This window comes from Plectropomus leopardus, chromosome 11 (genome assembly GCF_026936395.1).
Source record: "Plectropomus leopardus strain MGB_pleo_1.0 chromosome 11, ASM2693639v1, whole genome shotgun sequence".
Taxonomy (NCBI): domain Eukaryota; kingdom Metazoa; phylum Chordata; class Actinopteri; order Perciformes; family Serranidae; genus Plectropomus; species Plectropomus leopardus.
In genome coordinates, this window is record NC_142186.1 from 29,418,031 (window position 1) to 29,442,166 (window position 24,136).

General features: G+C 38.8%; 1 protein-coding gene across 2 annotated transcripts; it reads right to left on the reverse strand.

Annotated features, from left to right (window-relative positions):
* Positions 1-3,507: 3,507 nt before the first annotated feature.
* On the reverse strand, positions 3,508-23,933 carry LOC121946239 (transcriptional repressor scratch 1-like). Of its 2 annotated transcripts, none has more exons than XM_088084553.1 (2): positions 23,031-23,933; positions 3,508-11,410 (listed from the first exon to the last, which is right to left on the reverse strand). In XM_088084553.1, the coding sequence occupies exons 1-2, from the start codon at positions 23,143-23,145 to the stop codon at positions 10,683-10,685; spliced, it is 843 nt and encodes a 280-aa protein (XP_087940679.1). In that variant the 5' UTR covers positions 23,146-23,933; the 3' UTR covers positions 3,508-10,682. The 2 variants fall into 2 exon arrangements, with proteins under 2 accessions (XP_087940679.1, XP_042346670.1); XM_042490736.2 differs by having other exon boundaries at positions 3,508-11,407; positions 23,031-23,930.
* Between the last annotated feature and the right edge of the window lie 203 nt (positions 23,934-24,136).

Genomic DNA, 24,136 nt, shown 5'->3' on the forward strand with positions numbered 1-24,136 from the left:
CACATAGTATGGATAACTTCACTAAAGATGGCCTAGTGATGCCAAAATAAAAAGAGAAAAACATTATAGATTGTGTACTTTTACAGAAAAATGTCAAATTAACCCTTTGGAACTTGAACAAATTGGCTTAATTTTTTTATTTTATCAAAAATAATTTTGATAAAAGGGGGAAAAAGTTTGAAAAAATAAAAATAAAAAACAAGAAAATGACCTGAGGAAAGTGCTTAAAAAGGTGTTTTTTATGTAATTTAAATACATAATTAAGATTATTATAAATATAGTTTTTGATAATATTTAATAATCTATCCTTGCTAATTATCAGATCATTTCCTAGTCACCTTTTACTTTTTCTTTGCAGTTTGCTGCACAATTCTTGCCAATTTGCTCATTATGTTTTTTCCTGTTTTTGAAATAAAACTATCCAAATTCCTCAGCTTTTAAATGTTAGTGAAAGGCGTCTGAATGTGTCTCAAGAAAACTGATGTCGATCCAGGTGTTAAAGGGTTAAGCAGGCAAAGCAAAACTTAATTTATATCGCACATTTCATTCCAGCTGGAAGCACAATGTGCCGCATAAAGTGTGAGGTAGAAGTAGCAGCCACAAAGTAAAGCCAGCAACTGACCACAAAAGCAAATGAAATCCAGTACACTAATAATAAAACTCATTAAATAATAATTAAGATGCAGAATAAACCAATAAGAGATACAGAGACAGGTGAGTCAGAACGGATAATAATAAATGGTTCAAATTCAATAAAATAAAAATACTAAAAACTGACATAACATAAATAGACTAAATAAACTAATAAAAGATAACTAACAAGTGAAACAACAACAACAACAAGACCATATAATAGACAAACCAATAAGCTAGATTATGTAAAAATACACCTAAGTTAAAACCAATGAAAGAAATAAAATATAATAAATAAAAAGTCAAACCAGGCTATGCAGCTAAAAAGGACTGTGTCCACTTTAACTTTAAAAGATGATTCTGTTTGAGGCAGTCCTAACGTCCTGATGTCCCAGTTAAGATCAATAACCAACAATAATGCTTCTGCAGCGCTGCTCTCTAAATTGCCAATTACACAAAAAGTCGTTGCTTTGAGTCGAGGTCCAGCTGAAACGATGCCTGTCCGGGTCACCTTTAATTCAAAGTCACTGCAGGATAAAGGTCAGTTGGTTAACTTCCCATGCTGCACGTCTGCAATGTCACCAGAAGCCCACGTGACCGCCGCGGCCCCACAGAGCAACTGCGGTATATTTCTGTACGCTGAATCACACCAACAATGAGACTCTCTGCCAGGACACACAAACATCATCAGGCCCCTTAAAGTCCATTTCTTTTGTCATCCAAAAAAAAGAAAGCTGTAGTTTTTAACTTTTATAAAAAATATTTGCTGAAACTATATCCACACAGTAGTATATGAGGCAGTCTGTGAAAAAAGTCTTGTTCCTCTGTCTCCTCTATGTGCTTCTAATCCAAAGCACTTGAACAAAAGCAACCACTCAGAGCCGATGAGTCTCTAACGCAGCCGTCAGTCATGTCAATCACTGCCCGTGAACTGTGGTCACACTGTCAAACTAGGCAACACAAAACAAATATGAATTCTTTTACTGCACTGCTTATTTCTCACCCCAAATGTTTTCAGAAACATTATTTAGTGTACCGTTTAGCTGTGAAATGAGAAAGTTTGTGAAATGCCCACCATGTTGAAAACAGTCGAGTGAAAGCGAAGAACCGCCCAACCAAACGTTCTCATCAGTTGAGGTAAAATCTTGAGAAGCGCTATGAGGAAGAGGATTTTTTTTTTCAAACACTGAGAGAGAGTGGCCTATGTGTCAACATGTGGATGTAGTGACAGTTTTAACTAATTTTACAAAAAGTTATTCACATCATACAACATTTTATAAACATCCTTCAGATTCTATTGTGCTTACACAAAGTATAGTAATAAAGAAAAAAACTCTGTAATTCTTTCTATTTCATTAGCAACACCTTTATATGGCTTAGTCCATCACTGTGTAGTGTAGTGTGTATAAAGTTAACTCTATTCTTAGTTTTTGTATTAAGCAGCAGTTAAACAGCAGCGATAATACAGAGTCTCAATGGAAAACTTTAACTTTGATTGTTCCATTTTAAGGTTAAAGAGAAATACTTGAAGCCCCCGCAAACTTTGTTTCAAATGTTAAGTGATTTCCCACTTAACCACTGTTAAACGTCCAAATATAGAATGAATAAACTGCTGTATTTAGCCATCCACGCAGCCCATTACTGGTAGATTGCTCCCAGCCTAAAGAGTGCTAATGAGCACACTGTGCACCAGTGTTAGCCCAGTCCCTCTTTAAACATACAGTATTGACAAAGCTAATACAAAGTACGGGCTGTGGAGTGCAGAGTTGAGTGTTATTCTATGTAAATGAACACTCTTCTGACTTGAAGGTAAACTTACTTACTTCGCATGAATTGCTTTAAAAGCTACTTAAACAGAAGATACATTATAGGGGTCAAAAGAGTTTAAAATGAATGAAAATCTAGGAATACTGCCACGTGGTTGTGTACGTCTGTACAACAGTCAAGTTTTACCAAGAATTTACATCCATGTGAAAACGTGGATGCTTCACACACATCTTCCCGCTCGGCAGCACCGAAGGTCTATACAATCAGCACGATTTCAAGGTGGACACCCAAGATTATTCACAAACTTGATGTCTCCCCTTCTGATCCTGACGTATGATGTTTAGTAAAGGCCAGAAAACTGTTTTTGATGACACAGTTGACCCTTGACCTCTTGGATAACAAATATCAGAACATCACTATTTTATCCCATTAGGCATTTTAGCTTAAACTTGATCGCATGAATTCTAATAGTTCATTCTTGAGGTACAAGTGGATGAAATTTGAGGAAACTCCCTCTAGGTCATCTTCAAGTATTGTTTTCACTAGAATGAGACAGATGCAAGGTCAGAGTGACCTTGACCTTTGAACACCAAATTCTAATCAGCTCATCATTGAGTCCACTTGAATGTTTGTGTCGAATTTGGGGAAATTCCCTCCAGGTGTTCTTTAGATATTGCTTTCACAAGAATGAGACAGTTGCAAAGTCAACGTGACCTTGACCTTTGACCACGAAAATGAAGCTGGTTCATTCTTGAGTCCTTTCAAAAGTTTGAGCCAAATTTGAAAAATTCCTTCAAGGTGCTCATGAGATAACACATTTACAAGAATAAGATGCATGCAAGGTCACAGTAACCTTGACCTTTGACCTTTGACCTTTGACCTATGATCACTCTTATCAGTTAAACCTTGAGTCCAAGTAAACTCGGTTATCACCAGTTCAGAGGCATAAAAATTCCTCTCCACCAAAGTGCAGCGTAGCAGCTACAATCCAGTACTACTTGTATTTTTTATGCTGTGTGTTTTTATAATGATTGACAGACGACTTTATTATATCTTTAAATAAAAAAAGACAAGACAAAAAAACTACCACAAACTGCCTGGTTGGTTAAGATTATTCTTTATTATGAAGTGCCACAAAATGCTTTGTGTTCATTGTGCTTACATTGTCTGAATTCTGGCTCAAAAAAAACCCAGGAGATCCTCTCTCTGCAACAGAGAGCCAAACCTCCTGAGATAAGGTGTGTTAGATATCGCTATACAGCAGTAAAAATGTCTCAATCCAAAGGATTCTTTACAAACCCTCTTGCAATAAATGATTATTTAGGTTATCATCATTCTTTAACTTGGAAATACAAAAAAAGAAGAGAGGTCAAGCTAGTACAAGGTTTTTAATTCTTCTCTACCTGAATTCTAGTTAGTTTCATTGTGCTACTTTCTTTAAGGTGGAGATGACTAGAATGGAAGTGCTTAGAGATAACAGACCTGGAGCTCGCCCAGAGACAGACACACAGTCAGACAGACGCACGGCACACAAGCAGCATTTCTGCACTTAAAACCTGCAAACAACCACCCAACGACAACTTTAGCCAATACCATTAAGACGTTTAGACTGCAGTGCAAAGTTACAAGAGTTTAAGTGCACCATGACAAAAACTGATACGTAAACAACAGCTGGAGGCATCACAGCCAGAGAGACTCTCTATGGTTTGTTCTTTGTACCTACATCTGCACCACGCACTGTCACGCTGCATCAGTTGCTACAGTAAAGATTGAGTTTTTACTGTTTTGTTCCCATTCAGATGGAAATGAGGAATAAGATTTCAGAGTTGCGGTTAAAACAAATGTATAATATTTATGTCTCTGCCAGGGTTCAAAGTATCTGAGATGCATTTAAGTGGAAATAGACAAGTATTTCTAGTTGAATTTATCACTATGAAGTAAATGTTGATTGCACAATGTAGTGATTTTAGAATAATGACAACATCAGCATTTAGATTAGTTCCCTACAGTTTTTCTGTTGGGTGATGCAGAAGTTAGCTTCGCCCTGGTTCCCTCGTCAAAAAGTCTTTGGGATTTTTTCAGTGGGATTTTGGATTGCTGTAGAAAATAAACTCATTTATGATGCTTACACATTTTATTCAGCATGGGATTTTTGAATCACCGGAAGTAAAAACTAAAGTTAGGCTATAAACAAACCACCGTGGTCACGTGATTTAACGTCGGCAACGGCAACGCTGTAAAGCCGTGTTCAGCACTGCCCGGTGTGGTGACTTTCTGTGGTCTCATTTAGTCACTTGTTAGCAAATGCATGTTTTAAGACACACAAAGGCTTCAAACTTTGGAAGTGGTGTATTTACTGACATATTTTATGTTGTAGAATAAAATTTGAAAGTCTCTTCAGCTTGTGTTGACCACAGACCTTATCTCAGACATCAAAGATCCCATCGACTTTGAGACAAGGGAACCCTGAGAGCTGAAATACTAGCTTATTTTGGGGTTTTAAGACTTACTTCTGGGTTTCTCTATAAACCTCATTTTCATTGTGCAATTTTGTCTGCCACCAGGTACAATCTCCTGAGGAAGGAGTCTTGATTTATGGCACAAAGGAAGTGCATCAGCCATCGCACAACCAAAACAGGAAGAGGTCAGTGCTTTTGTTTTTACCAGTGGTTATCCACAGTTCCTTGTAGTTATTATCCCCAGTGGCCGAAATATCAGATGGTGAAACACCAAAACAACTGTGGAAAACAAAATGCAGTGTGGCTGTGTTGTTGTTTCTGTAGTTGCTCAGCTCTGGGGAAAACCGAAATCAGTACGGTTTTATTTGCATCAGTGGTACTAACAGTAATACCACTCCGAATACTAAGGGGGAAAACTGTCTGTTTCCACTTTAAGAAATTTGAGGGCTGTGCTCTCTTTGCATATATGGTCTCGCTTCCATACTTGTGCTTTTAATTTGGCATTGTAGTTGTGTTTTTAGCAATTTTTAAGCTACTTGTTTGTCTATATGTTCTCGCTCCTAACTCATCAAATATGGCAGCATGGTCAGTGGGCCTACGCTTTAAACTGCGGCCCTCTAGGCACCCTCCAGAGTCAGTTTTAGATGTGTCAGTTGCGATGTCAGTCTGTGCTCATTACGTACTACAGTGTCTTTCAAAATAAACTTCTGTCTTCCCAGGAAACGTTTTCATCACCGAAACTACTTTAGGTTTACACAACAAAACTACTTGGTTAACTTTAGAAAAACTATCACAGTTTGAGCTAAAAGAACCATATTTGTTACAGTGAGTATGTCACTTGGTGACTTTGTCTCGTGACGTATGCCAGAAACTACGGTTCATGGTTATAAAAACTCTCCAGTTGACTTTGGGTTTCACACGAGCACTAGTGTGTTTTTGTTCTTTCTAGTACAATATTGCTGCAGATCAGATTAGGGAGTTAATTAAAAGCCCGGTTGCTTATATAGTAACTCTAAAGGCTCATTAATATGCCCATGCCCGTTTCAAACGTTGTAAACATTAGTGCTCTCATACTTCCATGCGTTCCTTACGCTGGCAAAGATACATCTAATAGATGGCACCAGAGAACGGAGTCAAAAGTTTCACACAACAATAAATAATGCAACGGTGGAGAAGGTTGTTATAATATGCCTTTTAACAAAGACAGCGTTATAGACGGCGGTGGTCTGTGAGGCCAAAAATACATCACGACGTGGAGTATAATTTTCCCCATTCACCAGTTTGTTCAATTCTGCCATTTTTTAAAAGTGTTGTCGTCTCCTATGGTAATGTCTCACTTGAACTACGCTAACTGCCCCTTTGATATCCCATGGAACTGCTCCGTCTCTGTCGTATCTGTAAGCTTTAAGAAAAAATGCAAAAATACGAACAGAATGAACGCAAACGACAGTGTGTCAGTATAGGTATCTAACATAAATGAGCCCTATGGCGCCCTGTGTGTCAGTGCCAGAACCTAAAGGCCCACTCATCAAGCTGCCGTATATTTGACGCCCTGTGAATGAGAACAGGTTGTGTATGTATAGTTGTTCTGAGGCCTAAAAATGATCAATTACTGAAATTTCAGTCCTAACCAGTTGAAGCTCTGTGACTAATCGTCTGATACAATTCAAGTAATTGCAGCTCGGATCTGGTTCACACATCAGGGAGAGAGATAAGACCTGTAATTTGCTGACTCACACACTGATTGCTCCAGTCACAACAGAAACTGCCTCTTTTTTACTGACTTGTGAGCTACATTAAAAACAAAAAGGCGTCTTTGTAAAAGATTGAAAGATTGCACCATCTCCTGCAACACTTTCATTACCAAATGTTGACTTTCTGACTTTGGAACAGATCTAACCGCCATACAGGTCCTATAACTTTATCTCTGAGGTGTAAATGAAATTAGACAATGGGCTCATGTATCAGTGCAGTCTCTCCTTTTGTCCCTAAACCCCTAAATGGTGTTGGATATCAGTCAACCCCATCTCTAATTGAGTAATCTCATGCCTGAGGAAGCACTGCAATTATCAAAACTTCCTTTGTCAAAGATTCACATCTGAATATTAAACCCATTTCTTTTCAGTTGTTGAAATCTTGACTGTAGAAACAGATTCTCCCTACGCCTCTCACAACAGCTCATCAGCAGGCACTGCTTGCCCGCATGTGTGGGCACGCACCCATGAACTTGTGCGCATGTGTCTGGGTTACAGTTAGTACATATGGCATATAAATGAGCACTTCATGTTTTGTGCAGGTCAGTTTGTCTTAGGTCTGTCTCTCGGGAAGCTCCATGAATCTGTAGAAAAGGTTTCCGAGCTGCAGAGAACTGGGTTCAGCAACACTGGTATTGGCCAACCTAGATCAAAGGTTGAACCGTCTACGGGTCGGGGTTGATTAGAGTTAGCCTGTCTGTAGGTTTATCTCTCATAGAGTTAGCCCATGGTCGGCCCAGTGGGGTGTAATGGGGCCTACTGCAGAATAATCAGGGCTCAGCCTAATGTATCTGTTGGACTGTAAGAGTTAAGCTGCTATTGGACCATCCAGCTAAAGTGCATGCTTTTCCTGTGGTTTAAGAATGCACGCTTTATGGTTTGGAAGTGCACTGGCAAGGTAGTTGAATAATGCATTGCATTTAAAGTTGGCCTCAGTCCAACTTCAACAACACACCGAACTTTGACTTGGTCTCCTGTTGAAAGTGTACTGAGAGTTGCTAAGTACGTATGCTTGCTATTATTTTGGGGTTGGTGCACAACTCATTGCAAAGTTGTCTGATTGCTGTATTGTATCAGGACAAAGATATATATGCCTGTTCAAAGCCTACTGTTATTTGGCTGCATGACACAGAACATGTTTCCAAAACATTTAAGGCCCCATCTACACATGTACAGATATTTTTTGAACCGATATTTTCCTCTCCCTTAGAAATAAAAAAGAAAAACAACAGTATTGCCAACTTGGCAACTTCTTGGCAACTTTATTTCTAAAAGTGGCTAGCGGCAAATTTAGCGCCTAACTCAGATGATTGAGAAAAAAAGAGAGACATCTATTGTGCCTATTTCATGCTACTCTGAGAAATCGCAGTCTCCGCCAGCGCTGAGTCTCTCTCCCTCTCTCATCTTGTGTCGTGCAGTAATTGTGTGACATACAGGAGGAGTGGAGACGCCACTTGCGGTGGATTTTATATGTTTGCGGTGAAGCTCTCGCTTTCTACATTGGATGTGCAAGAAAGTGGCTTTCATGCTAGTTAAATTTTTTGTTGAGGACTTTTCTGCTGAATCTAATTCAGCAAAGTTTTAATGCTTCCATCAATGCGGTATGACGTCATCTAGCGGGTTTAAGTGCTACCTATATTAATTGGAAAAGAGCTTCACTGCTTCTGGCGGACTTAAAACCACAGACACTTGGCCGGTAAACCAACCAACACTCGGTGAAGCAGACGTTTCCATTTATCTATGAAGTCGTGCAGCAATACAGAGTTTAAGTGTAAAGTTACTAAACCATATAATGCTAACAAATGTAAACAAACTGATCGTCTGCCATTGTTGTTATTGTTTTTGACGCATACTTATTACACAAAGAAACAATGGATATGTGCAAATGAGGCTATGACGCCATCATTTCTCAAACGCTCAATTTCACTAGTCTGGTCTAATTTCCAAGTTGTCAAATACAGCCGCTTGGATGGTGAATTTAGCATCAGACACAGACCCCAAAAGCCACCTTTTGTGTTGGCATGATACCCCGCTGGACATCGTCAGCCAAGTGCACGGCCGGAGAGAAATGTTTGCGTTGTTATTATACGCCACCGGACCAGCCACGGCAGCATGATATGCGAATATTTGGCGTCAGATTGAAACGCTGTTGTAAGCGACATAAAAAAGGAGCATAAAGGGCCCAAAAGGGCTGGCAGGAGGGGCGGTGGACTGATCCAACAAACCCCAAACTTTTATGCAAGAATGTGGTGTTCGCTTCCCGTCTGAATATGATTTTTTTTCTACACTTCACCATGTGCCTCTCTTGCCTAAACCTAGGCATCCATGCCAGCATGTGTGTTTATTGATTATCCCGGCATTGGTTGCCGTGTTGTACGTGCAGCGTAATCCCACCATGTGCTCATGATGACATCACGGTAGCAGCATCCCGGACCATTTATAGTAGATGCAGAAGGATACCTAGAGTTTAATATGTGGACGTGGAGGTGACGACTTTGAATGAGAACATGTTGGTTTTACACGTCCACATAGATAAACAGAAACCAAAGTTTTGAAAAATCTCGAAAATATTCATTTTATTTACCTAAAACTCAGTTTTTGTGTAGACGAGAGGCCAAAACATTGAGGAAAATATCCATTTACAAAAATATCTGTATACGTGTAGACAGGGTGCCATTTTAACATCCCAGAAGCTTTCATAAACTATTGAACTGTCATGAATGATCCAATCTGAGCAAGATGTTGAGAGGCCTAATCCATAATTAGGCCTCCCCCGGTTATTGTAAGCAGGCTTATTTCATGCTAGCCTTAGCGTAGCACAGGTCTGTCAGGGTTATAGTTATCCTACAATAGGCCTCACACCCAGCAGGCAGCTGATCCCAGCCTCTCTAGCCTACATCCTACATTAGTTCTACTCACTAAGAGGCAGGCAGTGCATAACAAGAGAGGAAAGACAGGACTTTTCTTTTTGTTACTCTAACACTACATTGGCATGTTCCCTGATGTCTGTAATATTAGTATTTTTCTGTTTATGACTATAGGTGAAGTAAAACATACCTGATTTTTAAACTGCTATACAGTAGTAGGTAATACTTCATCGTAAAATACCATGCATTAGGTGATTATTGCTTTTAAAGAGTCCTACGGAGGCTCCAAGAGAAAAATATTGCCCTCAGGTTCTATCTATAGGAATTTGGCAAAAAATCATAAGCTTTTTATGATGTTGGCATAGATTTCGTTATTATCATTATTATTATTATTTTTTTTTTGCATGCAATAACGTTAATAAGAAAAAGGTAAACAACATAATAGGAAAAATACTACTCAAAAAAGTGACATATGCTTTGGCCTGTAGTGATAGAAAGAGGTTGGCAAATATCCTACGTACATGTACAGAAATTAAGGTGCAACAAATAACATTTTGCTGTTATCAAATCAAGTATAAAGAGATAAATAAAAAAGAAAAAAAAATGCTAAAATAAATAAATAAATAATTAAATAAATAAATAATTAAAATATTGTTTTTACCTCAGTAGTGGAGAGAATATGGTCACTTGGTGCAGCAGAACATTATTATTATCATTATTATTACTATTGTTATTACTATTATTCCCCCAAAAAACAAAATCAGAAGGAAAAACTCTTTCACTGCGTTTCAGTGCAGGGAGGAACCCAGTAGCTAGAGGCTTGCTATCGTCTTTGTCGTCGTCATCATCACTGTCCCAAAATGCCTGACGCCATACTGTATCTAGATGCCAGAAGGAAGCCGTGTTATTGTCTCCATCCAGAACCGACGGAGGAAGAGGAGGTGAAGAGTTTTTGAGGAAGTGCATGCGTAGATCAGTTAAATCCTTAAGTGGGCAAATCTCAAGGAGAAAAATTGTGCTATCTTCATCATCATGAATAGGCTCCGAGGGAAAGCAAGGTGGGGGGAAGTGAGAGAGCGGGAGGAGGGAAAGCAAGGTCATATTCTGACCAAAAATAGATGTTTGTGTCTGCAGTTCGTTCTGTAAGGATAATGGTAATTTATGTCTGCAGTTTTGTCCGTTGTTTTATCTATGCAGGGGGGTCATGCATCTAGGGGGCCGAGGGGAGAGAAGGGGCCTTTGAAGCAGGCAGACTCGTAGTGCTTGTTCAGGTAACTCTTGAGCGCGAAGGTCTTGTTGCAGCGTTTACACTTGAAGTGCTTGAAGGCCGAGTGCGTCTGCATGTGAGCGCGCAGGTTCGAGCGGTCAGCGAAGGCCTTGCCGCAGTGGGCACATCCAAACGGCTTCTCGCCCGTGTGGGAGCGCATGTGGCCCTGTAAAAGCCAGGGCCGACTGAACGCCTTCCCACACACGTCACACTTGTGCTTGAGGTCGTGCGTGAGCAGGTGCATGGCCATGGCGGGCATGGACACGTACACCTTACCGCAGGTCGGACATTTCTTTGCCAGCTTGCTGTCCAGCGAGCGGTGTGTCTGTTTGTGCCGGCTCAGGTTGGAAGACGTGGCGTAGGTTTTACCGCATTCGTTGCAGGTGTGCCTCTGGATGGTCCTGGGACTGCTGATAGCTTTCCTCCTCGAGCGGCCGTCTGTGATGAAGAAGGCGTCAACTGTGTAGCCCTCGCTCACAGCAGCGTCTCCGTTGATATAACCGTCAGTGATTTCCGAGCCAGGACTGTCGGGGGACTCAGAGTCAGGGGCCCCGTAGTCACTGTGGATACCATCGTAGAGGGTGTCGGGGGAGGGTATCTTGATCCCACTGTCGCTCTCACCATCGTACACAACAGGGCTGATGTACTCACTGATGTAACCTGCTGACAAAGAAGAAAACAGTTTTAGATTAAAGAGCACTTAATTAAAGACAAGTTTACACTGAAGCATGACAAGAGAATCATAGATATACAGATTCGGACTGAAGTATTTGTCCTTGATGTAGCCGGGACATGACTTTACAAACAGTAAATATGCTAACTATCTTAAAGGAACATTTCACCCCCAAATCAAAAAACACATATTTTCCCTCTTACGTGTAGTGCTATTTATCAACCTAGACTATTATGGTGCGAGTTGCTGAGTGTTGGAGATATTGGCCATAGAGATATCTCCCCTCTGTTATATATAAATATAATAGAACTAGATGGCACGCAGCCTTATGGTGCTTCAAGTGCATAAAAGATACATTTGAAAAACTCAACAGCAATGTCTCTTTGCAGAAATCATGACCTGGTTACTCAAGATAATTCACAGACCTTGTTGTGAGCACTGTCCAACACCTTCTCTTTGAAATGAAATTGAAATTGAAAATATGATCTCTTCTTGTTCTCCCAGCTTGTCCTCCCAGACACAGCTGAGCTTGTTTTAACATTAGCATAAGATCTTGACGATTTTCTCGTAGTTCTTAAAATCAGCTCCCGAGAAAAAGCCTTCCTCTTGTCCCAGCCCGATCCTAACTTAAGATCTTCAAATGCACTTTTACCCCTCTAACTGCAGTAATCTTTATTTTTCTAAAATAAGGTGCTCTTTTCATAAATGTGTCTACGTGGTCATATTAAAGCCCAAACTATATTTAGTGTTCTCAGAGTTGAGAAACCTCAGAGAAGCCTATGAGCACAGCAAAAGTACTCCTATTCTTTTGCCTTTTTGTTTCTACTGAGGTGTGTGTGTGTGTGTGGGGGTTAGGAGAAACAGATCGCAATTAAGTGATTTCCAAATAAGAAGCTGATTTATTTCCAATGAGACAAAGGAAAGACAAAGACTATTGTCAGCAGGCTGACTGCCATCTAAATCCATTATATCGGAGAAAAGGCAGACATCTTTACAGCTGATATCTCCAACACTCTGAAATACAGCAAACAATCTCACTTAATAAATAACACTACAGGAAAGAAAGAAAATATGTGTTTTTGACTTGAGGTGAACTGCCTCTTTAAGAGGCACAGAGGGCCACAGGCGTACAGTTCTCCCCCACTAAATCAAAGACCCACGGTTCATATAGCAGTAGGAAATGTAATAGACATTCTCGGCTGCACATGTCGCTCTAACAGGGACACAACAGGGGGAAAAGTTTGGATTAACGCCATTAAACTGCTGTAGCCAGCTGGACAGGCAGAACAGAGTGAAATCAGATAGTCTTCTCTTCTCAAGCTTATCATTCTTCACAGAGACACTGATGCAGACATTCAGTACACTTACCAGCATTACACAGTCTGAAATGGTGGGATTGAATAAGTGCTTACTCAGTGATGTAAACAACTCCACCATTAGTGATGTGCAGCTCGCCTCATACAGCTGCATGATGTTTTTTAACTCGGTTTGTGCACTTGAGTGCATTTATTATAAAACAAAGCAGGGAGACGATGGATTGTCATGAATATTCCAAACAGCGTGTTCATTCATCCAGTAACTGGTTTCTAACATGTTACTTTATGTTGTATGTAGAAACACCATTAAGATGTTCACTAAGTGCAATGGATGGACACAAATGTGGGCAGGGCAGGCCGACGCGGTTCTGTAAGTGTTGCATTTTTCCTTTGAACTGCAAGAGCAGAGAAACAATGAAGGTAACATCAGCAGAACAAGAAAATCCCTGTAAGATCAGAAATTTTACATGTGCTGTAGTTCCAGAGCATCTAAACCACAAGATCACGTCTACAGTATTTTTGTATCATGCTGTTTTTAAGAGCCACTGAGTGTTATAGTCCTCCTTTCACTCTAAATTGATTGATTGACTATTGACTGTTTTGTGTCATGCACACAAACATGTGCCCAACCCTCATAGTTTTACAAGACAACAACATCATTGCAGTGATCGGTCCAAAATACAAGTTATCTTACTGCTCAGTCACCAAACATAACACTCTGCCTTCTTTCCCAGGCCTGAAAAATTCTGCCACAAACAAATGTTATCTCTCTAAAGCATAACTCAAATTGTTCAGTCATCCAACCAAAAGAAATCAACATAAATGGAGGTGAACAGTGAACTTCACTCTCAATTACACCTGTGTCACGCAACAAACATAGTCTGCCCTCCTCTGGAGTGTGCACATGCAGATATTTGTTTTTTGTTTCAATTATACTTCACATAAGGTTCTACATCGTAGTTCTGAATGTGCTCATTAAAAGAGTGGAGGTACACTATGCAGGTATTTGTGGTTACCATTTCTAAACAGTGTTTTAGTTAAAGTGAAAGCCAGCACCAGCTTTTTCCACATGGCATTACGCCGCGCTCGTTTTACGTTTATTTATTTATTTAGTTATTTTCATCCGATCCCACCCTTATCTTTGTGCTTTGCCCAGGGACGTCCTGAATATGGCAAAGTAAGACGAAAATAAGAAAATACAGGCAGAGTGCAGAGCTCTGCTGATAAATACACTTCTACAGGGTCATAACTGATGACTGAGAGAGATTGCTTTTTTATGAGTCTTTGAGCTGCAACTAATGATAATTTCATTATCAATTAACCTGCTGATTATTGTTGAGATTAACTGATTAATTTGCTCAATAAAATGTTACAAAATTGTAAAAAAATGACCATCCCAGTTTCTCAAAGTTGAAGGTGATGTCTTTAACCCTTTAATGCTGTCCTGAGATGCTACTTACAAGTATTTAAAATATTTAAACCCTGCAAATAGGTTTGATTCCTTAAAAAAAAACATGGGGAAAAGGCAACTTGGAGAGTAGTATCTCAAGAAATTAGTAGATTTCGAAAATTATTAAAGATAAGCTTGGGAAAAAATGTTTAGAAAGCAATGTTTATAGTCATCATAATTATATGTTGACATTATGTTACATAATTATTATTTTTTAAGCACTCCCTGAATTTTTATTTATATTTTATGCTAATTTTAAGGTAATTCTTGTATTTTTTACTTTTGGCTTTTTTGTTTGTCAATTTTAGGTAATTTCTTCACAAGTTGCTCCTTGCTTTCTTCCCGTGTTTTTGAAAGCCAGTTTGCTCAAGTTTCAAAGGGTTAAATGTTTTGTTTTGCCAGTCCAAACCCAAAATATGATGTAAAACAGAGACTCACAAGAGATCAGGTTTTTTGAGAGGATACAACTGACATTTTCTACAATTTTTGCATGAAGATTTCCTTTTTATGATTATTCAATTATCAAAAAAGTTGATTCATTTTTTTATACATTATACATAAACATATACATTGCTTTTTTAAAAAAAAATCCTGCATAGTATACCTTTGACAAGCTGCTGCCTGTCTGTTGCAGAAGTACACAGAATACTGTGGTAGTCAAAATCCTGTTAGTGTGGACCTGCCCTGTAGTAATACTGCAGTAACTTTGGCCACGTGCCATTTATCCTACATAAGTGATGAGGGATGATTCTCAACTCACAATCAGTAAAGCTGCAGCAACTGTAACTACTTTGAATAACTTTTAACATATGCGAACGTCTTAATTGGCAGATTGTGCGGCAGAACATCTGTCTCCGTCCCGCACACCTGTGGCCAGTAATGGAGTGTGAAAAAAAAGCCTGCAGTATCGGTCCAGGGATAATTCAGCAATATACCTCCTCAGTTCTCAAAGGTTGCAGTTTAAACACTTCCTCTGAGGAAGATAAATGCACACAGGCTGACCCTGAACTTGAGAAAGCTGATTTAGGCTGTGAAAATGAGCATCAGCACCATGGACAGATCCAGCGCGCTGCAGGTCGATGGGCGCAGTGACAGCGAGGCTGCTGCACACGCTCAGTCAGTGGAGGCAACAGTGGGGTGGATTTTTACAGAGTGGGGGGTTGAAGAGTTGCATGGCAAGCCTTTTGGGCAAAGTACAGTTACTGTAACTCGTTGTTAAACAGTATAGACATATATGAGCAGCGGTTATGATGCTGTTTTGTCATGATATGTCAGTAAAAATGCTGATTCTTTTACATTTGGTCTGTATTTTGCAGTTTGATTGTTATTATGTGAAAATGCACACGTCTAAATATAGAAATGCATACTCACGTAAAGTACAGGACTGTCGATTCATTACATAAATACATACTAACTAGCATATACATGGGGGTTTTTTTTGTTTAAATCTACGTGTGTCATTGCACATGTTGTTTTCTGCTCATTTGCTGCTTTGTTTGATTATGCAACATATTTTGTTGAATACACACATGCATAAACACATCAGATGGCTCTCTGTGGCATAAATGCAAACCAAAGTGTCCCTGAGCACTGGCGTCCATAAACAACCTGTGAAACTGCATAAATAAAAGTATAAAATTTGTTCGTTTTTTTTCAGCTTTTCTCTTTACTAAACATGTACCACCTTATGCATTCCCAGTGTGTCAGTAAACCCTTTGAAACTTGAGCAAATTGGCTTGATTCCTTTCAAAAACTAGAATACAATGAACAACTTAAGAAATGACCCACAAATTAGCAACAAATTATTAAAAAAATCTCCTGAAATTAAACAAAAAAGGAAAGTAAAAACAAAAACCAAACAAGTAAATGACCTGGGTAAAAAATGTTAAAAATAAAAAGTGTCATGTAATCTGTTATATGTGTTGAATATGTAATTCTGATTCTGGACATTTTTCCTTTTTTTGGATAAAATTCTCTCTCTCTGTTCATTTTCAGTGTTCGAAGGGTTAAATGAGTGTATTATGTAAGGGGAAACTTGGTCAGTTGGACATAAGACAGATGTGGTCCATATGTATCATCAAAATAATGGATTTCCTGGAGGAAAAATAGTATTTTACTTTTTCGTCTTTAAGAAATGCATGTTATTATTATTAATCCAGCGTCTCAGAGGATGTTTGAGTAAGATGCCGAAGCAGCACACTCTATGTGACACCACATATCTGTCTGCATACGATAACAGCTACTACATATCTGCCACAGCGTCCCATCTGAATACACACTCCCATCACACGCAACGCACAGAACACGGGTGGGATATAAATTATTCCAAAAGCCGGTTCATTGAAGCAGAGAGCTGTTCCTAACGTGGTGTTGTGGGTAGAGCTTTTGCTGCACTGTATGTAGAAGCTGCTTTAAGCTGTTCCCATCAGATGTTAGGGATGGAGACAAAAGGTGGCCGGGACAGGCAGCGTTGCACGGCGCTGCTGAGGTGGCAGATCGCGTGTCAAGCCGAGCAGGGCTTGTTAACCTCGACATTATAAATACACCGCTGACAGCTTTTTGCTTTACGAGCGGGCGGGGGGCAATGCAGGCAAGACTGCGCACGGAATACACATGTTGATGTGCAACAACGTGTCAGTGACACTGGGGTGGAAGCAATGCAGTGGCTTCATTTACATGGCAAAGGCATCGCTCTGGTTTCTCATGTAAAATGTGACGCACACAGTTACAGGGTATGGGGAAGTTCACAGCTTCAGGAGCAAAGAGGCAGCACTAAACAATGAATTACGCTGTCTGCAGGATTATTGCACTGAGGCCCGCTTTGTTATGCCTAAAGAGTGAATCTAAACTATTATTATAAGATAAAGTAGTACCCATATTTACCATGACAGTCCAAACATAATGATGCCACTAGAATACAAATGTGACTTCTGTTCAGCTGCCATTGTATCATGGTTCAGACACCTTTCACAAGCATTTAAACCTCTGAAACCTGGGAAAATCGCTTTGATTTCTTTTGAAAACATAATTAACAACTTAGCAAGAAATGCCCAGAAAAATGCAAAATGCAAAAAAAAAAAAAAAGTAAAAGGTGACCAAAAAATGGCCTGGGAATTAGCTGGGTGGGTTAGATGTAATCAGGGAAGAAATGTCCAGAAAACTGTTTTTAATTCTTACCATGGACTTAAAATTGTTGTTACATATAAACAACTCGGGCTTTAAGGTTTTCTTTTAACTTTTCTATTTTTGGGACTTATTTTCAGGTCATTTTCTTATTACTTTTTTAATAATTTCTTTCTAATTCTTGGACACTTTCTTACTAGAGTTTTATATTTAGTGGCTCACCTCTAACTGTAAAAGTGGTATAAAAAGTCAGAAATGCTTTTTTTGTAATATTGTAACAATGTAGGCTTGTGGCAGCTATTGTAGCCATGTAAAGCTAATGCATTTATTTAAAAAACACTAACGTCAGTCTAGACAAGGTTTCAAAAATCTGCAGATGCTGCAAAAGAAGGGACAGGCATAAATGGACATGGACCAGTGCAGGGTGTTTATAGGTAACAGACGCCGAAATCTTTTCAAGATCGTTTGTAACCAAATTCATTTTGGACAAATAAATTCAAGCCTTGCAGGTATAAGTGTAGTAGTGTATACGGTTTTATGTAGGAAATTGATTATTGAAGTGAATTAACTTTGAAGCCTGAACAAAATGGCTTGTTTTCTTTCAAAAACATGGGAAGAAGGCAATGAGCAATGACAGCACAGAGGACCCCAAAAATATCAAGAAATTAATGAAAAGTAAAAGAAAATTATTTGAAAATTTGTATAAATGCATAAATTTAAAATAAAAAAAAAAGCAAAAAAATAAAAATAAAAAGGCAAGGAAATTACCTGGAAAAAGTGCTCAAATTATTGATTAATTATTGATTGATTGATATAATTATTGATATAATTATAAATATGTAGTTATGTTAATTATAACTATAGTTTTTCCCTTGCTTTTTTCCCCTCAACATTTTCCCTAGCTTTTTTAAAATTATTTTCTAAATCTACTAATTCCTGCAATTTGTGATACGTTGCTCATCAAGTTGCTCATGAACTTTTTTCTAATGACCACACCAGTGTGCTGAGGGTTCAAAGGTTTAAATACTTGTCAAAGGGGTCTGAAAGCAGCACAAGAAGTGATGTCACTGCAGGGTTTTCAAAGGGTTAATATACATTTGGCAAACAGGTAATTTTAAGTGTGAAGTAAAAAGACAGTATTAGGTTCAGGTTAAGATTTGTTACATCATGAATGTGGAGATTCATGCAAAAAAAAGCATTTGGTGAAAAAAGAAATTATAAGATGGATAAATGAAATTAGAAAATATTTGAAGGAATCAAGTACTCACAAACTTTAATGAAAAACTATGGCATGACTCTTAAAGCCTAATATTTATAAAATTGAAGACATAAGACATTTAAAGACTTTTAAAGGACCTGCAGACACCATGCACTGATGCAGAATGTAGCCTGTGAGTCTGTGATGAGGATCATTTTATATGCAGTGCAGAAAAAAAGTTACCAGCCAAGGCACTGTTACATAAAATATAACTAAGCACTGATTAATCAGGCTGCACCTGGAGACGACTGATGGACAATGCTACACAGTTTTTTAAACAAATATGAAGTATCATAATATTTTTTCAGATTATTTTCATTTTAAAACATCTCCACTAACACACAAGAGAGCTGGCTTCATGCATCACCTTAAACATCACACTGAGCTTGCAGAAGCATGTCAACATAAGACAAGGACATCACTTTGACTTTGCCAATTCCCCAAAACCAAGTGAAAGTGGACCAGATATTAATAACCGCTGTCCCGTCTTTATCTTTTAACCTTACTTAGCCTGCGTAGGGGGGGTAAAAGTCCCCGCTGACTGTGAGCCAAAATCAATGAAACATGGGACGTGCTGGATTTAGTTGATTTCTCAAGTGACCTTTGCGCTCCAGTGGCAACTCGACTCCTACAACCGGCTTTAAGATCAAGCCTGCTTCAGCTTCGCGGTAAATAACGTGTTAGATTAAGTGGTAACAGTCACTGAGCAGTGTGTGGTGGTTATTTAGAGGGGCAGTTCTTCAGTGCATCTCATTATGTTTTGAAGTCATGTAGAAGAGCTTATTTTGCAGCAGGCTGCTTTGAAGCTTTTATTACCCATCAGAAAGGTAATAACTGTGTGATCACTCTGTGCTGTCTGTAGTTGTTCTGTAATCAATGATTATAGGTGATGTATCTGCCTGGAATACGCCAGCCAATAGGGACTCAACAACCCTGTCATATGTCCGAAATGGAAAGGCTCCAGATATTCTAGATCACTGGTTCTCAACTGGTGGGTCTCAGTCCAAAATTGGGTCTGAAAGAACTGCAAGTGATGGTGAACAAGTCAAGTTTGTTAAAAAAGGGGCTTTTATTTTGAAGTGCTGTTTCCAAGTACAGCAGCTATTGTATTGCCCTGTTCTTGGTATTATTTGGCTTATTTACATGTTATGTCTTTGCACCATTTTTGTCACTGGTCTTGAAGCAATAATATACAATTTTTTTGATTGCAGTGCTATTTATTTACTAAGTTTTAAGTAATTACACCTTATTCTTACATTATGTCTCATTTTATTTTGTTCTAAGCCAGTGGTTCCCAACTGGTGGTTCAAAAGTTGGTCGCACGTCTATTCTGAGTGGAAGTCAAGTTTGTAAAAATACCCACATGTTGTAGAAGAGCCGTTCTTTGCTGTAGTGTGTGAGACTTTTTTTCAGAGCACATAAACTGTTTCATTGCCCAGTTCTTGGTATTATTTGGTCAATTAGTTGCTTTTCCTGAGGTTTCTACCATTTTTCCCCTATTAAAGTTTTTTTTTGTGGGGAGTTTTTCCTTATCCTCTGTGAGGGTCCAGGGGCAGAGGGGTGTCGTATGTTGTAAAGCCCTCAGAGACTAATTATGATTTGTGATATTGGACTTTATTCATCAAATTGAAATTGAATTGAGAGTGCTATTTCTGCAGCACGATGGGGCACGCCTTGTGATTGGCCTAAAATGAACTCTGACTTGATTAATCTGTAAAGCACTCTGGGTTGCCTTTGGGTGTGAAAAGTATTATTTAAATACACCTTTAACATGCTGTGCCTTCGCAGCGTTTTTGTCACTGAACTTGGAGCAATATTATATACACTTTTATGGTTGCAGTGCTATTTATTTACTAAGTAATTGCTCTTTATTCTTGCAATCTGTCTTATTTCACTGTGTTCTAAGCCCACATGTTCACATTGTGTGAAATAAAATTGAATCTGTGGTCATTTCTCTTTTGTGTGAACCTAGAGAGATATCTGCATCATGTGGCTAGACAGGTTGGGAGAACCATTGTTCTAGATGTAGTATATAAATAGTAGAGATATTACCAGAACAGGTATGCAAAATGGAAATAGGCAACACTTATTACAAGTATTGACAACTGTTGACAGACCATGAGTCCCTGTTTGATTTTTACCTTTTAACCCTTTGAAAACCTTAGCAAATTGGCTGGATTTCTTTCAAAAACATTTGAAGACAATGAGCAATGAAATTACCCAAAAATTAGCAAGAAATTAGCACAAAGTACAAGAAAATTACCTGTAACAAACACACACACACACACACACACACACACACACAAAGAAAGTTAAAAAAATAACAAAGAAATCAAAAAGTGCTTAAAAATATAATTTTGTGACATTTCTTGTAATTTGTGCGATGTTGCTTTTTCCTGTTTTTTGAAAGAAGTCAAACCAATTTCCGCAGGGTTCAAAGGTTTAAGAACTTGTGAAAGGAGTCCGAAAGCAGCAAAGCAAGCAAAAAGTGATGTTGCTTCAGGTTTCAAGGGTTGCCCGTCTGCATAACTCAAATCAATTTTAAAAGAACAATCACAGGGAATTCCCCAGGAAACAACAGGTTAATCCACCTCATTCACTGTAAAATCTGACAAGTTGATCTTACTTTACAAAAATCTGGGAAAACAATTGAAAAAGATAAATATAACTATTCCTATGTTATGTTTACTTAATATCTATTTGTTAGGTTCACTTAAAATTTTGTTGATGTACTTCATTCTATGAAGTCTTAACTAAACTTGCTTTTTCTAAGTGACAGCAACTTAATCAAACCAAGTTAGTCTGACTTAACAGTTAGGTTAACTTGGTAGTATTTAGGAAAATGATTGCATTAAATAAAGTGAGCGCAACAAAGAATTGTTATTCTCCAATTGAAAATGTCATTCTGATCTCTTGAGACAAAACTATTGTTTGTACAAAACAAATGAAATAATACAATCAAAACAAGTCCACTGTAAAGCCTTATTCAAAAAATCTTAAAACAAATCAGACTAAATATTTCTCTTTGCAATACTTAAGATTTCAACACTCCATGTAATGCTGTTTTATCACAAATATCAATAGTCGGTAAAGCTTAAGCCAACTTGCAAAATACATAAAACTGTTCAGTTAAATCCAACTAACTCAATTTACTGAAAAACTTAAGTTGCTATCACTTATAAAGAACAAGTTTATGCTCTTGTCATTTTTAAGCTGCAACAACTTCACAAAATTAAATACATGCATCTAAAATTTGAGTAAAATTAACAATGGGGTATGAAATACACATAAGTTAAAAGTTATTATTTTATAATTCATTTATTTACTTACCATTATTACATCAAACCGCTTTCGTAGATTCATAAAAATAAGATCAGCTTGAAAGTTTACAGTGTAGCTAAACCCTTATTTTTGAAAACGTCATTGCTATGGTCCCTGCCTCTTCTCCTCTTCCTCCTCCTCCTCTCACTGTAAAATCTGACAAGTTGACTTTTCTTTTTTTTTAATCTAGGAAACTGATTGCTTTGAAAAACACAAGTAGGCCTATACATAACTACTAGTCTTAACTTATGGGTGTTTTTTTTATAATTTATAAGTTTACTTACAATTCAGCTATTTTTCAGTTAATTTGTAAAGTTGTTGCAACTTAAAAATTACAAGTTTAATCAAATCAGTGTCTCTTTTAGCAGAAAACCAAGTTTAGTGTGATATTTATCTGTTTTCTGCTGGTTGCAAACTAATCAATCATACTTGTATTTTCTTAAACATGTTAACAAAACAGAACTGGAAGACAAAATCCTCTTCGTCGTGATCAAGTTAAGTCAAACTAACTTGGTTTACTTAAGTTGCAAACACGAAAGAACAAGGTAATTTCACTTGTTATTTTTAAGTTGCAACAACGTCACAAAATTGAGTACATAAAGCTACATTTCAAGTAAACGTATCACTCAGATATAACATAAACATAAATTAAGATTTATAGCTGTATTTACTTTCCTTTTTCAAGGTAATTGGATTCCAAGATTATTTTACGTAAAATCAACTTCTCAGATTTTACAGTGTTAAACTGTTCAGTTAAGTCCGACTAACTGGATTTACTTAAAAACTCAAGTTGGTATCACTTAAAAATGAAAAAGTTTATAAGTGGCAACAACTTCACAAAATTAACTAAATACAACAAAGACGTATGTAAACTTAACATTTTGGGTGAAATATTTGAAATATACATTAATAAAACTGATATATTGTTATATTTAATTACCTTTATCATACAGATTTATAAGTAGGCACTACAAGTAAGATCAGCTTGTGAGTTTATGGTGTAATAAAAGCCTTTGTTAGGCTCCCTGCCTGTCCTCCTCTTCCTCCTCCTCTTCCTCCTCCTCCTCCTCCTCCGGTGTCAGACCGACTTGTGTTTGAGACACCTGTTAGTTAGTGCTCGCTGTGGAGGCAGCCTGACCTACCTTTGTCGTGGAGCCGCAGGCTGAGGTCTGTCCGGTGCCGGTAGACGTTCTCCAAATCCGCTCCGGTGGAGAAATCATCCAGTTTCACCTTTTTCACCAGGAAAGACCTTGGCATGGTGGTGCGACACCGACACACACACACTCACAAACACAACGACACACACTCACAAACACGGCCGCTCGCCGACGGCCTGGCCAGCGTGCTGATTCGCCCGTTACACACCAACAAGACGGGGCGAACCGGCGGACGATTGTCTCGGGAGGAAGCGCGCGAGCTGTGAGTTGATCCGGTGAAATAGTTATTGTGTCTTTTTCGGAGTGCGTCTTTCTGACTGTCTCCCTGCTTTGGTCCTCGTGCAGAGAGAGAGGGTAAGAAATGCAACTTCAGCACCGGACAGCTCCCTCCGGGGGGTGCCTCGCGCACTCTGCGGGCGGGTGACCAAGGGGGCAGAGGCTCGCGAGCAGTCAAAAAAATAAAGAAAAACAAAAATAACAGGCGGTGGAAGGCACCCTGCAGCGCGTGCGGTGGCTCTCGGGCCCCTTTCAAGAGGAGATGGAGGAGGAGGAAGAAGAGGAGGAGGAGGAGGGAGGGATGCGAAGAAATAAGAGGATGGAAAAAGAAGGGATTTAGGAAGATTTTCAGAAAAAAATGTCGGACGCCTCGTTCTTCCCTCTTTGCCGCAGAAATAGTCCTTAATTCCCGTTAATGACTCAGGCCGGTAAAAAACATCACAATAAGACTCCCCGTGGCCGAATGCATCAACAGCGTCCCCTCTTTCTCTTTCTGTATCCCTCTCTCTTCTCTCTCTCTTCCCCTCGGTCTCTCTTTCTGCAGCGTCCGCGAGGTGTTCCCGTGAGTGTGGCGTCTCGCGATCAGCTGTTGGCATTTATACGGCGCAGTGAGAGAGAGAGAGAGAGAGAGAGGGTGGAGGGATGGATAGACACAGGGGTAGAGGGAGTGCTTAATTTAATCCATCCCACATCCCCGGGGAGCGGCGACTGGCCCGGATGATTTATTGAAGCTGTTATCACCCCCCTCTTTCTCTTCTTTTCTCTGTCTTTCATTCTCCTTCTCCCTCTTTCCTCTCTCTCTTCATTTTTTGAGC